General features: G+C 36.9%; 1 protein-coding gene across 2 annotated transcripts; it reads right to left on the bottom strand.

Moving 5' to 3' along the window:
* Window positions 1-941: 941 nt before the first annotated feature.
* LOC143022962 (uncharacterized) lies at window positions 942-18,619 on the bottom strand. Of its 2 annotated transcripts, XM_076181388.1 has the most exons (4): window positions 18,482-18,619; window positions 15,632-15,833; window positions 8,785-8,922; window positions 942-1,368 (listed from the first exon to the last, which is right to left on the bottom strand). In XM_076181388.1, the coding sequence occupies exons 1-4, from the start codon at window positions 18,520-18,522 to the stop codon at window positions 1,339-1,341; spliced, it is 411 nt and encodes a 136-aa protein (XP_076037503.1). In that variant the 5' UTR covers window positions 18,523-18,619; the 3' UTR covers window positions 942-1,338. The 2 variants fall into 2 exon arrangements, with proteins under 2 accessions (XP_076037503.1, XP_076037504.1); XM_076181389.1 differs by lacking the exons at window positions 942-1,368; window positions 8,785-8,922 and adding an exon at window positions 14,868-14,956.
* Between the last annotated feature and the right edge of the window lie 36 nt (window positions 18,620-18,655).

Raw genomic sequence — 18,655 nt, forward strand, 5'->3', positions numbered from 1 at the left:
GAAGTGTTTTGTTTACCATTTCATGAACCCATCTCTGTGACCTTGTATGTTCAAAAACATACAAGTTACATGAACACATTATATTGAGATTAATCACGTTAATTCACGCACAATAATTCAATTAACACTGGTCAAAACATCAAGCTTTTATTACAGCAGTTAGATGGAAACTGCAAAATAAGTGTATCCTACTAACCATCAGTCTGTAAATGCTTGAAACTTGAATCAGGCATTGTGAAACCACATGAATGGTGAGAACAAGAAGGCAGAGAGGTGTGACCTTGTCCCGCCCAGAGGCAAGCACAGATTGACACGCTCCCGCGTTTAACCCATATTGCGCCCGGTGACGTCACGGATGTGCAGAACACAGAAAAAACGGAGCGCTTGTGGGTTGACCTATACTATATGGACTTTGGCTTGATGTATAGGCCTACATTTCATCACATCAGCACTCTCTCGATATCCTATGTTTACAAAACACAAGACAGCAAGCGGGAATATGCAACTCTGCACTTCCTATCGGCCATTGTTTCAAAACATCCAAGTAATAAAATTTGCATATCTTTTCACCAACCCCTCTATCTACCGGCCTCTTACATTCAGCTTTGCTATATATATAACGGAAAGGTTATTTGATATTTGTAGACTTAAAAAAATGCCACTGGAGACGTTTTTATCTTTTCTAGGTATTGCATTCTTAGAGGCTCATGGAGAAGCCACTGCTTCCATGGTTTATTGCGGACAAGGGTGTATTTTGGCAGCACACTGTACACGTATGGCTGGTCTTGGAGAAAGCTGTACACATGTCGCTGCACTACTTTTTTCTGTGGAAACAACAATAAAGTTAAGGGACTCTAGGACTGTTACAGTTAAAATCCTTTTGGCTACTGCCTGCTTCTTTGAAAGGTGTGTCATACAAACAATACAAAGACATTGACTTTACTTCTGCAAAGACTATAAAGAAGAAACTAGATAGGAACATAGACAGTTGTTTGGAATCAGACATTCCCTGCCCTTGTGTTAATAAAAAGTATATCAAAAACCAAATACCAGATCCCACAGATATTGAACTGGCATAATTTTTTTTAAATCATTGTCTTGCACAAGCACGAAACCAGCATTGTTATCTTTACGTGAACCATACTGTGAACAGTTTGCTCCAAAATCAGTTAGTTTAGATTTCCCCACTGTTCTAACAGAACAGAGAAGAATCAGCAATTCAACTGCCATATGATGAGCTTTTAAATAAGTGCAGAAGTATTAACTTGACAATGACTGAGGACCAAGCAACAGCTGTTGAGAGAGAAACTCGAGAACAGGCTAGTTCTAAACTGTGGTTTAGATTTCGAAGTGGGAGAATAACAGCTTCTGAAATGAAGTGTATGTGTGACTGATCCTGCTTCTCCATCACAGAGCCTTATAAAAAGAATATGCTATCCTGAAAGCTGTAAATTCTTTTCCAAAGCTACACAGTGGGGATGTGAGCATGAGTAAGATGAAAAGGATATATTTCTTGAAGAATTGAAACAGCTTCATGAGAATGTAAAATATGAACAACTTTTTTTTTTTTTATCAGTACAACAGTTCCACATATTAGTGCTTCACCTGATGGCATTATTACATGTGAAGAATTAGAACAGAACACGAAAATCTTGGAAACCTGCATGGACCCGAGAAAGTTAATGATAATCGAGGCCCTTTATATCAAGGATAAAAACCCTAACTTGAACATACAGGCACTTCATTTATTAGCGTTACCCAGTATGAGAACACAGTATGAGAACGGGAGTGCTCGGACAGACAGTCTAGGGAACGACAACAACAACAACAACAACACAGGGTAGGCCAGAAGCATGAGGAGATAATTTATGCATAATTTTCAAACTATTATGTGATCTCCCCTAGTCTTATAATTTCGCGTGGTCAAATATCGCACTTTGATGACATTTGACACACTCCCTGAAGAAGGCTCATTGAGCCAAAATCCGGATCGGAGAATATGTCCACCTACGCACGAGTTCTACAAAGTTTAGACCCTGCTACACAGCGATTAGCGAGATCTTTAGAAAGTTTCTCCAAGAAAATTATTAATGCAGAACACAGCATCACCTTCAACAAAATTTGTGTATTAGAACACTTACTGCCTGTTTATATTATTTTTAATTAATTTTTTTATGTACTGGACTTATTATATTTTTAGATTAAAATGTCAAACTTACTCATGTCTATGTACACTGTTAATGCAAAATATTTGGCGTTCCTTTGTGCTTCCTGATAAAATATGGGTCAGGCATAGTAAAGAAAATAAAAAAAGGCCTAGAAAGATGAAATTGAAAAAAATATCAGGTTTGAATATTAGCAGCAGCAGACATAAAGAACTAGATTTTAGTGTACCTACTGCCTAGGCCTAGTATCAAGGTTATATAATTATCTATATATAACCTTGGCTAGTATTAATTGCCTGTCTTCCACTGTTGTTCAGATTCAGTGCCAGCTAGCCCCTACACCATATTTATTGCTCGGACATGTTTTAATTAACAGGCCATAGCCTGACCACATTTCAAACCTAATTTATAAGTTATGAACCCATGATATAAATAGACCTGGGCCTACTTACCAGGAATAAAGTGAGCTAAACAGATTCTAATATTGTCCAAATTCTTTCCATCAAAGTTCTGCTGTAAGCTCACTAACCATAACTGTCGTCGTTCTTCACAAAGCTTTTCCCATTCCAAACCTTGATTTTTAATAACTTTAGGGAGTCTGTAAAACTGCAGTTCTTTCTCTCTATTTGACCTATTATGGCATCCCACAACTCTACAGTAATTCACCATTGTTATTTAAATTTATCGCGAAAGACACAATGAATAAATGACAGGTGAGCACGTTAAACCGGTCAGGCAAGCATGTTTGTTTACATGCCAATGCCTCCAATATGGCCGGTTTCCGGTTTGGTGACGTCACGTGAAAGGCCTCTATAGCGGCGGCGATGCCGAAAGAACAGAGGCGTTGAGTGCAAGAATGGACTATGCGCAGTTGGAGTGATGACTTCATGTGGTGTTCAAGGGATAATGCCAGCTGGAGACATGTGGTGGTTCAGAAATAGGACCACCTCCATACAAAGGAATAGAAATTTGCAGTGGTTTTCTAGTAGGTGTATAGAAATTATTTTATTGTACTGGAGGTTACGATGGCAAATACTGCATTATTTATGGGAGGAGGGGTTGTCAACGATAGAGGGCTACCATTTCCTCTCCTCGTTCTTCTTTTCTGTTGCGGACTAATAAAATATATGCAAGATACACTACCTAGGAGACGAGTCAGAATGTGTACCAACTCTTCATGAAAACACCAAAACTGACAACAAAGAATATATCAGAACATGTCCCTCTGTTCTCAAAAACATATCAGAAAGCACCAAAAACAGCTCGTCCACCACTTATCAAGACCTCGCAACAGCCCCTTGTGAACCCGAACTGTATCCTCTACTAAGACCAAGAAACCTGAAACAAGTCCAGAATAAAAACCACCATGACCAACAGACCAAACTATTATCATGTAATGATATCTATAACCTCTACCTTGTTGTACATGATCTACAGGACTTCGTCCCTGAGATAGCTTCCCAGAACTCACCTGTTCCGTAGGGTTGAGAGAAATCCTGAATTAATTCAACAGTTTGCTTCAAACTAGATCTGAGAGTGACACCTTAATACTCTCATATGACACCGCTTTCAATATTGGTGACTTATGTCATACCTGTCATCTTTCAGCATATGTTCAAAGACTCCTTGTATCCCACTTGCATTCAAGCTTCATCAACAAAAATGCCAGTCACTCCATGAAGACTTCCTCAGAATCCTCAGGCACAGAATACCTCAATTGAAAACTTCGAAAGTACCCATCGTCACTGACCGAGAATGAGGAATTATTACGCAATCTCCAATGAACTACCCAATTCTAATCTTCTCCTCTCATCATTTGTTCATAAGGTTTGGTTGGAGCTAGAGGGATGTGATGGCAATGTTTCCCCTGTAGCAAAAAGAAAAAAGCATTCACAGCGCTCTGATACCATGAGAACACCAGAATTTATACGAAATGTTCAAAACATCATCAATGAGAACCCCAGAAGATCAATGAGGTCCATCGCCAAAGAACTCCAGGTATCAGAGTGGACTATCAGAACCGTGGTACATCAGGATATTCGATATAAGTCTTATGTAATGAGGAAAGGCTAATTCATTTCAGCGATGACACAGGAAAACCGTCTAATGCGTTCAAAACGGTTGCTGAACAAAGTGAAAAATCCCACGAACATGACATGCTTTGGTTTTTCTCTGACGAAAAACACTGACCAAGATCAGAAAACAAACAGGCAGAATGAAATGTGACTATGTGCATCTCCTTCTGAAGTACCCAGGGTGACGCACACCAGATATCCGGCTACTATCCACTTCCTCCAGTCGCTCTCCTTTAACGTGGTAAGGAAAATACTAGATATAGAAACAATGAGGAACCGCCAGAACTAGACTTAATATTAACATCTGAACCAGATATCATGAACAAAATGGAGTATAAAGCATAAATTGGAACGAGTGACCATTTACTAATAGTTTGAATTAAAAGAACAAAAACAATGTAGGTAGGAATGATAAACAGAGAAGGAAGATTACTGTACAACAAAACTGATTTTGTAAAACTAAGAAGAGGTGAGTGGAGAATGGTTGTATATGGATGATGTTGTGATTGCATGAGGAGGAATGGGCGGGGGGGTGGGGGGTGAGGTAGTATGTGTGAGCAAATTTTGACGCAGCCTGAAGGGATTTCTCCCCGTCCTCTCCTTATATGCAAGGGGGGACGGAGAGGGGGGGGTCGCCGATTAAATGAAGCGGCCTTGTTGTGGATGTGCTGTGTCTTGCGACACTGCTTCTGACCCAGGGCGGTGGGCAAGGTGCAGGGATGACCCGTCATCCAGGTGCTCAGATGAAAGGGAGGGTAGGAGGGGTGTGGAGTGTATTTGGGGATGAAATGGTTGGGAGTGTTTTTTGTGCCTTTTCCTTTTTGGCTACCTCCCTTGAAAGGGGGAAAAAGCCTTGGTATATGTATGATATGTATGTAAGAAAAAAAATTCAAAACACAAACTGGGATAAATTCTCCAAAGAGGAAACAAAGATGAAAGACATATGGAACATATTCAAAGAAAAGTGCAAAGAAAGGAATTGATAAATATGTACCAAAGAGGAAGCAAAAAGAGATCTATATAAAGTGTTGGTATAAAAAAAGGTGCAGTGAGGCAGAAGAGACAAAGCCTGGAAAAGATGGAAAAGAGACTAATAAACATCCAAATGGCAAACATATAAAAAACTTAGGAACAAATATGTGAATATATGCAGGAAAGAAAAAAGAAATCATGAAAAAGATATTATAGACAAATGTAAGGATCAACCTAAACTCTTTTACAGATATATAAATGACAAATTAAAAGATAAACACAAAATTGTAAAACTGCATGAAGGAGATAAAGAATATATGAAACAAAAATGACAGAAGTTATGATCAGACATTTCAGGTCTGTTTTCACAATTGAGAGCTCACATATCTGGGAAGATGGACGACAAGAAAGATCCCCAAAATGAAAGAAATAAAGGTAACACAGAAAGAAATAAGAGACCAAATAAAAAACCTAGATGTTAGGAAATCGCATGGACTGGATGGAATTGCAAATTGGATACTGAAAGAGTGTATAGACGAACTGACAGACAAATTATACAAGATAATAGACTTTTCACTCAAAGAAGCAAAGGTGCTGCAAGATTGGAAAGATGCAAACATAGTACCAATATATAAATGAGGAAACAAAGAAGATCCTACAAACTTCAGACTAGTATACCTTACAAGCACAGTAGCAAAAATATGCAAAAATGTTATCAGAAACAAATGGACCAAACACTTGAAAGAAAATAAAATGGTAAACTCTAAACAATTTGGCTTTAGAAGTGGAAGATTGTGTACCACAAACTTAATTTGCTTTTACCTAAGATTAAGATAATACAAGAAAGAGATGGCCGGACAGATTGCGCCTTCTTGGACTTGCAGAAGGCAGTTGAAAAAGTACCACACAAAAAATTAACAAGAAAAATTGAAATAATAGGAATACAAGGTAAGCTAATGGAATGGATGAGGGATTTCTTAAATGGGAGAAAAATGAGCGTGGTACTTAAGAGCCAAATTTCGAACTGGGAAGATGTGAAGAGTGGCATCCCGCAAGGCTCTGTATTGGCTCCTTTAATGTTTACCATATATATAAATGATATGGATGAGGGAGTGCATTGTTACATGAACTTCTTTGCTGATGATGGCAAATTACTGAAGAGAGTAAGCACAGAAGAAGATTGCAGATTGCTACGAGAAGACCTGGACAAAATATGGGGATGGAGTCAGATGTGAAATGAATTTCTACATTAAGAAATGTAGAATAATGGAATTTGGAAAAAGCAAAAATAGAATATCGGGTCAATATAAAATTGGAAACGAGGAAGTCAAAAAAGTAGATTCAGAAAGGGACCTGAGAGTGATCATCAAGTGACTTGATACCTGATAAACATGTCAATAAATTAGTTGGAGAGAGTTTTAACTTAAGATCAATGAAAGTGTCCTTCAACTACATGGATGAAGAAATGGTAAAGAAAATAGTGGTTACACTAATAGGACCTAAACCAGAGTACGCTGCAACACTATGGCCACCTAGAACAAAAAAGAACATAAGAAAATTAGAAATAATCCAAAGAGCAGCAACAACAATGGCACCTACACTATCAAATTTGACATACGAACAAAGATTGGAGAAATTACATCTATCAACACTGGAACAGAGAAGAGAAAGAGGTGATTTGTTGACCATTTACCGAATTATGAAAGGGATGGAAATTCGCGATAGAGACGACTTGTTAAAATGGGACAGATGAGAAACAAGAGGACATGAAAAGAAGCTAAAGAAGGACAGTTACAGAAGAGACCTGAAAAAGAATAGCTTCCCACATACAGTGACTGATGTCTGGAACAAACTAAATGGTGAAACAGTGAGTGCCAAAACTATACACAATTTTAAGAATGAACTGGATGTGGATAGATACAAGAACGGGTCACTATGAGCATAGCTCTCATCCCGTATATACAACTAGGTTAATGCATATGCATACAGTATACATATGATGTGATATGGTTTAATGTCACAAACTCCCCTCTATCGTAAGGCTAGGACGGTGCCTCTCACAAAGGACTTTGTAGCATGGAATTTCATGAACCATGCCCTTGGTTCAACTTCGCCGGTGGCAAGGTTCGAACCGCCATCTTCTCTACCTTCACCGCAAGTAACAATGCCCTAATCCACTCAGCCAGCGAGCATATATACATGCACATATATATGTTTATCTATGTACATCCCATGCACAAACACCCATGTACACTGGTATGCAGAACATGTTTAATCCCATATTCATTCCTATCCCTCGATTAATGCAAGACTATGAATAAAGATTCAAATTAGTGTAGTTCCAATTAACTACTATAAAATGATTTACTTCTTTTAAGAATTTGATAATCTGTTCCACTGCAGTATGTTCATTTAAATTTTCTACCAAGGATTTGTGATAGCAAATTTGTCCTGTGTTGGTTTTCTTAGAAAGGGCATTCCACTAAAATATGTTTTACCGACTGGTCAACATGACAAGAACACCACTGAGGAACCTGCCTCTGCCCCACTCGTCATCAGGTACTTACGAGTTGCATAAAGTAAGGTTGATTCGCAACCTAGTTAAAATAATACCAGACCTCCTGTTTGTTGGGTAGTAGAGCCATAGTTGAACAGAGGGTCTTATATTCTTTAATTTAAAATTACTCGTCAAATTAGACCAGTGGTCTTGCCACTGGTCTCTGCAACAAGATTTAACAACATTTTTAAAATCTGGAATGGGGATTCCCATGCTGGAACAGTGGTCAAGCCTAGTTGCTGCCTTGGCTGCTACATCAGCATGTTCATTACCAGCAATTCCAACATGGGACAGAACCCAACAAAATTTTACATTTATTAATTTTCTACTGATTAATAGGAAAGTCCAATTTTAACTTCTTGGACCAGATAATGAGATGGAAACAACTTCCCTAAAGATGACAAGAGACTCGTCGAGTCAGTGTATACAACATAACTTGTACCATGGGGGCAGTTAGAAAATGCATATATTTAAGGCAGGATGCTACAGGTAATTTATTTTTAATTACAATGTTTGGCATCACCCCATAGCAGCCTACTCCATCACAGGTTTTTGATCCATCTGTATATATGCTGATGGCATTCGAGTGCTCAGATACATGTTCATGAAAGTTTGTCTTGAGCTGGGCATCTGAATATTTTTTCAGTAGATTTAAAGTACCATTCCTCATGATGATGATGATATGGTTTAACATCGCAAACTCCCCCCTATCGGAAGGCTAGGGCGGTGCCCCTCACAGAGGGCTTTGTGGCATGGAATTTAATGAACCATGCCCTTGGTTCAACTTCACTGGTGGCAAGATTCGAATCGCCATCCCCTTGACCTTTGCCTCAAGAAAAGACGTCGTAACCCACTCAGCCAGTGAGCTTCCACCATTCCTCATAGACTGATTAAATCTAGAATTTGACAAAACACCACCATCGGACAATCTACCTTGACTACCTACATTTACATAAAAGGAAATTGTACATACTGTCAACAATAGCTAACAATACAATACTAAATTATCCCTTACAATTGTAGTAATCGTTACCACTATGCCGGTGCCTGCACTGTGATGTTTTCCCTGCAGTGCACCTACACAGTGTGGGAAGTTCCACCTATGTTCAAATCCCTGGGCCACTTTTTGCCGTTCATCCTCAGTTGCAGGTATCTGAAAGCATGTTTAGGTTGCATTTACTTTATTGAAACAGCTTGCATTAACACACACAATTCATTTTATTAATACCAACTTGCTCTCTTCCCTATCAGAATGATACTGGCAATAACACATCAGCATTGGCCGACGATGATGGATGTGTGGACGAACTACCCAACAAACATGAAATAACCGGACCAACATCATATCTATTCAGGCACTGCCGATTAAGAAATGTCGGGCCGGTTACGGAAACTCAGATTTCCGGTGTTGGTCCGACTTATAAAGTTATCCGCATGCACACTGGACTGTCGGCTGGATGCTGGCCCAAAGCAGGGACAATTAACGGGTAACCTAAATCGGGCCTATACTAAATTGGGCCAATTATGTAAACTCAGGTGTCCTGAGTTGGTCCGATTAATAAAGTTATCAGCATGTACACTGGACTGTGTCGGCTAGAAGCTGGGCCAATGCAGGGGCAATGAATGGGTACCCTAAATTGGGCCACATCCGTTAATTCTTATTCCCAGAATTGGTCCGACTAATAAAGTTATCCGCATACACACTGGACTAAGTTGACTAGATGCTGGTATGTGCATTGAACCAGTTGATATAGTTATTCATTTTCACATTTGACTGCATTGGTTAGACATCAATGCCATTGATGGAAAACTACTTTTATGCCTACGCTTCATGTGCATAGCTCAGTATCAGGCTACATGCCACCTCACTCACCCTTCACCCCTCCCACTTTAACCTATTACCACACCTGATACATATTTTTGGATGCATTCCAGAATCTGTTAAATGCACCAAGAAGTATAGCAGGTATGGAAAAAGGTTAATGGAGTAGGGGTGAAGGGCGAGTGTGCATGGCACCTAGTCTGGTCCTGAATCATACACATGACATGTAGGCAGAAAAGTAGTTCTCCATCAAAGGCTGTGATGTCTAACATATGCAGTCAAATGTGAAAATGAATAACTATATCAAATTGTCCAATGCACTTACCAGCATCCAGTTGACTTAGTCCAGTATAGTATACAGATAAACATCTAACCAGTACAGTCAAATGTGAAAGTGAATATCATGCAATACTGATGAAGCTCACAAACTGAAACATGCCTGATTATATAGTAGACTTTATTAAGAGAAATATGAAAACCAATTTTTTATTACGATGCATACTGCAGTAAAAATGATAATCTAGTGTAGACCTTATGGTCTCTTGCAGTCTCCTTCATTCTAATGTCCTTACGTAGACTAGTTTCTACTAGGAACTATATACACATTGATATATGTTGATTTAAACTATGACAAATGTAACTAAAGGCGGAGAAAATATACGAGGAATAATGGAAGAATTTTACTGCCTTAACGTTTCGACCCTTAGGGTCTTGATCACAAAGCATAACACAAAAGTACAACATTGACATTTTATACACATGCATGTCACCTCACAGGGTGCCTAGGAAAGGTCGTCGTGCTCAGAACATTTGTCCGTTTGTTTTCATCAACTATCAATAAACTTGTAGCTCTTGCCAAGCATATAAAACCATCTCTATGGTTGATATTATTAGTACAGGTAGTCGTCGACTTAAGACCGAGTTCGGTTTCGACAGACAGGTCGTAAGTCGATCTGGACGCAAGTCGGTCTTTATATATATATATATATATACAATATATATTACCATTTAAATATTTTTGTTACTGTATATATATATTGTATATTATATCTAGCATACTGAAATAATCTTAGCATCTTTGAACTATGTTGTATAGTATTTCTTAACCTTTTTATAATTTTGTCTGATTTTCTTTGGGAAACGTAGCCTAGGCATAAGCATACTGAATAAAAGCCTATCATCTTTAACCTATGATATCTAATACTGTACGAGTATTTTCTAACCTTTTTATTATTTTACCATCAGATTTTCTTTAAGAAACGTATGCATACTGAATAAAATCTTGTTATATTTGAGCTACGTTGTTTAATATTCATTAACTTTTTTTATCATTTTCGTTAGGAAATGTAGCCTAGGCCTATGCATACTGAATAAAGTCCTGTTATCTTTGACCTACAAATACGTTTTGTTGGTTACAATAAAATCATTGCAAGGCAAAATTCTGATTTTTTTTTTTTTTAACACATTCTTTTCGTTTACGTACTGTACCGAAAATATTGTTATCGACAACAGACTAGGCATAAACAAAGTTTACTGTTACATTTTATTAATTGCAAAACAAAAATACAAAATGCTGTACCGAACATATTGTTATCGACAACAGACTAGGCATAAAAAAGTTTTACTGTTACATTTTATTAATTGCAAAACATATATTAATATAAAATGCAAGGCAAAATTAGGATTTTTTATTATTTCAAAACATTCTTTCCGTTTATATACTGTACCGAACATAGTGTTATCGACAAACTAGCCTAGGCATAAAAAAATATTGTTACATTTTATTAATTGCAAAACATATAGAAATACAAAATGCAATGCAAAATTAAGAAAGATTTTACTTCAAACAAAAAATTGAAAATATTTAGCTGGCTGGGATGCTGACGCTGTCGGCAGCCTGCCAAAACTATCGTACTAGCTTCTCGCGGCATGCGGAGTAATTGTTCTGCGCTGCCAGACATAACATTGCAATTCTATTACTCGTGGTCGTAAAGTCGATCAGTCGTAAGTCGCATAGGTCGTAAAACGACGACTACCTGTATTAATATAGGCTGCTTCTATTGTTTTTCTTAATTTCTTTGTTGAACCTTTATTTATTATAATTGTATCACATCTGTAGTGAAGAATTTTTAGAAGACGAACTAGATCACATTACAAAAACTTTCAGCAAATTAAGATATCCCAAAGGTCTCCTACTTAAATTAAAAAAGAAAGCTAAGGAAATAAATAAGAAGAGTAAAGATATAAATAATTGCAACAAAGAAACACGATATATCACAGTCCCTAGACCTTAAGGGTCTAAACGTTATATCACAGTCCCTAGACCCTAAGGGTCTAAACGTTAAGGCAGTAAAATTCTTCCATTATTCCTCATATATTTTCTCCGCCTTTAGTTACTTTCAGCAAATTAAGATATCCCAAAGGTCTCCTACTTAAATTAAAAAAGAAAGCTAAGGAAATAAATAAGAAGAGTAAAGATATAAATAATTGCAACAAAGAAACACGATATATCACAGCCCCTAGACCTTAAGGGTCTAAACGTTATATCACAGTCCCTAGACTCTAAGGGTCTAAACGTTAAGACAGTAAAATTCTTCCATTATTCCTCATATATTTTCTCCGCCTTTAGTTACATTGATATATATATATACATATGTGTGTATACATATATATATGTGTATATATATATATATGTATATGTGTTATTGGAAAAGGATCTGTTTTCCTCATCCAAACAAATAATTCTTACTTTAGTTAAACTAATTCAAAAGAGAAAGTTCAATCTTACCTTCTTGATATTTTAGATGTAATTAAAGAAAAGGCGGATTTTCGAGAGACCGGTTTTAACTCGGCCGAGTTATACTTACGTCCCTTTCGCCCTTTTAAGTTTATCCGTTATTTTCAATTGTGTAGTGTTAAACTTTGTTTTAAAGAGAGGTTTCTCTTTATAGTTGGGAGTAATTGTTCCTCCGAAATTGATTTTCTGTAGTTTCAGTTGACACAAATTCTAAGCGTCTTGACTTGACGAAAACTAGTATTTGAGTGAATCCGGTCGCAGGCCACACGCAATATCTATAATTTTCGCGACCATTGTTTACTTTTCACCGACCAGAATTTTCGGTATTTATTTCAAATGTTTAAATTTTTTCAATAGACTACAAATTATCAGAAGCAATTGATCATTAACATTATTAATTATTCAGATTTTATCCAATAATTTAAATATACATAATTTATTACTTTAATGAAATTAAACTTCTAGAGTTCAATAAACGAGTTCAATATGACGTCACCTTTTACGTAATTTCTAATAATGTACTCTTTCAGTATCAAAAATATAAAATATTCTCATTTCATATTCTCCAATATGAAAATATCACATGAATATCAGTGTTGAACAAATTATAGTATTTAAGCCATTAAAAAATTGTGAAAGTACATTGTATGTGCAGTTTTCAAAGGAAACATACAGGTTATATATACATATACATATATATATATATATATATATATATATATATATATATATAAATATATATATATATATATAAGTATATGCACTGAAGATGTAATTACACGAAAGCGCTCTGCTTCGTTAGTTTACTTTTCCTAGTGGTTATTTACGCATTTGTGAACACACGCTCCTAGTGTTTTTATTGCATATATATGTATAAATATAGGTATATATATATGTATATATATATATATAAATGTAAATATATAAGTATATATATAAATATATATATAAGCATATATATATATATATGTATATATATATATATATAAATATATATATATATAACATAATATGCTAATGTACTCTTTCAGTAACACAAATATAAAGTACAGGTACTCCTCGTTTAACGACCTACTCGGTTAATGACAACTCGGAGTAACGACGGGCTTTATGATGTCGTTTAACGTAAATCTCCCGAAGTTACGACGTCGTGTACGATAATTAAGTTGGCTGAGGCAAATTTGTATGATGTTATAAATGAACTTGTACGGTGGATATTAGCTGTGAGGTAAAGTGTTCTGAAGCTTAGGTCTACATTACCATCCTGCAAGCTGCAAAAACTACCTGGGGTACAGTGTATAATGGTAGTGGGAGATTTTTAGTTTCGACCATGGGCGCAATATAACAATAGAAAATTAATTATTAATTTTGTAAATTATAATGTATCAACGTAATATGCAATTTTGTGAGTGGAAATGAAAAAAAAAAAAAAAAGCTAAAACAGATTTCGTAAGTAACGAAGTCATGTCGGACGAATGGTACACCATGTTTGTTATGATAGATGCCGATGTCGAAGAAATGAAAGGATGATAAATTAATTTGTCTAACCTAAACTAAACTAACCTAACCTGTGTTTAATAAATCATTACCTGCAAATTAAATGTCATCCGGGTCGTCGTCGTCGTGAGACACGTTGGCAGACGACAAGATGGCGTCCCGAGCCTATGCTACCGACTTCGTTCATTAGCATATTTTCTTGTAGCAAGGTATTTTTTACTTTCATTTCCGCCCACAAAATTGCATATTACGTTGATACATTTTAATTTACAAAATTAATAATTAATTTTCTATTGCTATATTGCGCCCATGGTCGAAACTAAAAAAATACCATGGTATTCAATATGGAATGTCAGCATACGCGGATTTGGTCATATACGGTAATTTTAGGAACCTAACCACCGTAAATAAACAGTAAATAAAGCTTTAATGTACTGTATAAAAGAGGGAAAATACACGAAAATAAAGATACATGTATTGCTGGACATTGTACATACAGTACATGTACGTATATGTATACACTTTCGCTTAACGACCAATTCGGTTAACGACGGCGCGCTGGTCCCAATTGTCGTCGTTAAACGAGGAGTGCCTGTATTCTCATTTCATATTCCCAAATATGAAAATATCAAATGAATATCACAAAGTGTTGAACAAAATATAGTATTTAAGCCATTGAACAATTGTGAAAGTACAGTGTATGTGCAATTTTCAAAGGAAACAAATATTAAGTAAAAAACATTAGTTATACTGCCCCTCTACCACAGAAGTATTGAATGCTTTGATAGTGCTAGAACAGACCAAGGTAGACATTGCAATATAACTACAGAACATGACTATACCTACAGGTGTTAGCTTAAAATTGGTTTACAACTATTCCTTTTTTGCTCAGCAGTTAAGCTCCAAAAATTTTTTGTGGTGCAGTTACATACAAATGATGCAAGTAAATACTGGAAAGAAAGACTACATGAAAGTTATACCTTCTGTTTCCTCTTCCAAGTTCTGCTTCACTTTGAATATCAGAGGAATATTCTCCATTCTTTGCCATTACTCGAGCTTGACCATACTCAGCTGAAATGCAAAAAGGAAAGTTTTAGTAACGAGATATTTTTGTTAAAAATAACACACAGTTCTACAGCATACATTCATACACATTAAGATGGTAAATACAGTAGTACTCAGTTTTCAGCCATCAATTAAAATCCAACATATCTTCTGGTCTTATGAATTCTCACTCTTCTTGGAACTGGAATATGTTGAGGCCAGCCAGGTGACCATGTTTGTGTGTCGTGTATAGGCAATTCCTTCTTGACAACAAAGGAAATTCACTTATCTTTAGATCACTTTTTCATGGCTATTATATAGTCTAGATGTATCTATACAAATTATACAGTAATGTACTGATACAATATAGTTTTACCTAAATTTGATGGTAGCAGCAATACTACTAAAGTATGTGGGAAAATATTGTCAGTTTCCATATTATTATGTTGTCCAGAAGACCTCTGATGTCACTGTTTATTTGGCTATCATATTTGCCTCTCCACATACTCCTATTTCTAGCTTACTGCTTCCAGCCCATCAAACCAGCCTCACAATATAAACAAATACAGCAGTGCCTATAAGTCACACATTCAAAGCAACCAATTTAAAAAATAATTTATGAATCATTCAATTTCCTATTTTGCCAACTGAACTATTCAAACTTATTCATATATAGGATATTCAGAAATTCAAGTTACATACCACATTTACCGAGTACTCTTGCATCATACTGTATCCAGCTTCCTTCTGGGGTGAGTTTCTCCTGGATAGCTCTGTTGAGCTTTGAAGTGTCACAGTATCATGGCCAATAACATTTCCCATCCAGCAGCCAGGTATCAGGAACCACAGCAATTTCATTTCCTTCCTCAAAGACAATAACTCCAAATTTTGCCATACCTTCCTGCTTTTAAATACAATTGGCATATAGGTTCAACATATACTGTACTGTACAGTAACTGTGCAACACAGTCCTCACTGCTCTATGAACAGTATATTGTATTGGTAGCCCTTACTCTATACTGAACTATGACTCCTCTAAGAAGATTTGATCGCCCTCCTTGGCACCTGATGAGTAATGAAGTACAGTCTAAGTTAGCAATGCCGGATAAGTCTGGGCAGGAATCCCCCTTCAGTACATAAAGCCAGGGTTACTCCATCCATTGAGCTAGGTCAAAACTGTGGTACCAGTACACGGCTGTAGTACACTAGCCTATATAATAATCTCAATATGTCTACTATCAAATTAAATAAAATATGGTAACATTTTACATCAGACAACCATTTTTCAACAGAAGCCGCAGCTCATTGTTGGTGGACTGTGTGAAGTAAGGGAAAAGATGCAAACTTTGGCAAACGAGACTGAAGGGGGAAAAGAATACATTTACATTCAATATCTTTATATGAGCATGTTCTTAGGCTCTTACTTTCATTACTAACAGCATATATACCCAGAGAACTTGACTGCACAGGATATGTGTACAAATCTTCATAAACTTTGTAGATATGATATGACAAATAAATGTCTGGGTCTCCTTCATATTTCAATATATTCACTACTTTCCCAACCTTACTATTTATAATCATACCACAGTTAGCTGGGTTCACTTTGATACAAAAGTTCTTAAGGTATAAAACTTTAAACTGTACACAAGGAAAATCACTTAGTACTGGCCAATTACTGTGGACCACTTTTGCAACTGGATATTTAGAATTCTTCTCTTCAGGTTCATATGCCTTCAATTCATAAATTCTATTAACTATTTGCATGAGAAAACAGTTAGGTTTTCTAAGCAATTTTTTTAGGTATCCAAGATAATTCTCCAAAGGAAAGGCACTGAATTTATCAATTGATCCATGTCTATTTACATCATCTGGATAGATAGAGAAAGAGGAAAGGGACAAAAGGTAGGGAGGTTCTTAGAGTGAACTCTTTGAATGAAAAGGAAAAGGAGAAGGAGTACGAAAAGAAGCTGAAGGAGGAGTGGGAGGGAGTAAAGGATAGAGTAGAGCTGGGTGTGGAGGAGGAATGGGGATGGTTCAAGGAGGGAGTCATAAAGTGTGCAAGGATGGTGTGTGGAACAAGAAGGACAGGGGGAAATAGAAGAAAGGGTAGTGAATGGTGGGATGAGGAAACAAAGAAGGTTGTAGAAGAGAAGAAGCGAGCTTTCACAGATTGGTTACAAAATAGGATGAGGGAGTCATATGAGAGGTACAAAGAAAAGAAAAGAGAAGTAAAGCAAAAGGTAAAGGTTGCAAAGAGGAGAGTAGATGTGAAATGGGGTAAGAGTATGACAGAAAATTTTGAAAGTAATAAAAAGATGTTTTGGAAAGAAATTAAGAGAGGAAGAGGAGGCGAATCAAGTAGAGAAAAAAAAGGCAAAAGGTGCAGATGGAGAGATGATAATGGAAGAGAAGGCAGTAAGGGGAAGATGGGCAGAATATTTTAGGGAGTTGCTAAATGTGAAGGAGGATAGGGAAGGAAAGATAGTTGCAGTGGGAAATGCTAAGAAAATGAGTGCGATGAGTGAGGAGAATGGAGGAGAAATAAGGAAGGATGAGGTGAAGGCAGTTGATAAGATGATGAAAGCAGGTAAGGCACCTGGTCTGGATGGATGTCATGCAGAATGTCTGAAAAAGGGAGGTACAGTGATGGTGGACTGGTTGGTGAGGTTATTTAATGTTTGCTGGAGAGAGGGTAGAGTGCCGGAGGACTGGAGAAGTGCCTGTATAGTTCCTCTTTACAATGGAAAAGGGGACAAGTGTGAATGTAGTAGTTTCAGAGGGATTAGCTTGTTAAGTCTAGTTGGGAAGGCTTATGGGAAGATCTTGATTGAGAGGATTAGGAGAGGAACAGAAGGAGTAATTGGTGAGGAACAGTGGGGAGTAATTGGTGTGGAACAGTGTGGTTTTAGGACAGGTAGAGGTTGTGTAGATCAGATCTTTGTGGTAAGACAGATATGTGAGAAAGCTATAGGAAAGGGGAAGGATGTTTTTTGGGCTTTTATGGATCTGGAAAAGGCTTATGATAGCGTAGACAGAAAGGCACTGTGGGAGGTTATGCAGATATATGGGATAGAAGCAAAGCTTCTGGGAGCTGTCAAGAGTTTTTATGATAGTAGAGCTTGTGTCAGGATTGGAAATGGAGAGAGTGAGTGGTTCGAGGTAAAGGTGGGACATACTGTGTGAAACCGAAATTAGATTTATGAAACAAATTATCTAAATTAAAATCACACAGTGCACCAACTTCCAAGCCAGGGCACCAAGCCTTCAAGCTTAAAAAGTTATTTTCGCTGGGCCGAAATCACCTGATCCCATTTTCAATTTCACTTTCCTCTGTCTCTGATTGGTCGCTACTACTATAACTGGCCAGCAGCTCATAAGGATTGTCAATTATTACCACTGATATCATCAGAGCATAGATATGCACCTACTTGTACCTCAGAATCATTTAAACTGGTACTACATTTGTCCTTCTCTGATGTTGAATCTCTGCTTGTACTGGCAATGCTGCCAGCAACATCCTCGACATTTTCTTGCAAATAAGATACCAACTTTCGCTTCTGTCTCCGACGCAAAGTCCAGGAGGAAGACATTGCAGCAATTGGTATAAATGGTAAAAGTGTAAAGGCAGTCACCACCAAATTTTGAGAAAAAATGCGCAACACTTCTCACTTACCGCAATACACTAACACGAACTCCTGTGTTATTTGGAACCCTTGTTGTGAT

Source organism: Oratosquilla oratoria, unplaced genomic scaffold (genome assembly GCF_046742065.1).
Source record: "Oratosquilla oratoria isolate Oo_2021 unplaced genomic scaffold, ASM4674206v1 SCAFFOLD244, whole genome shotgun sequence".
Classification (NCBI taxonomy): domain Eukaryota; kingdom Metazoa; phylum Arthropoda; class Malacostraca; order Stomatopoda; family Squillidae; genus Oratosquilla; species Oratosquilla oratoria.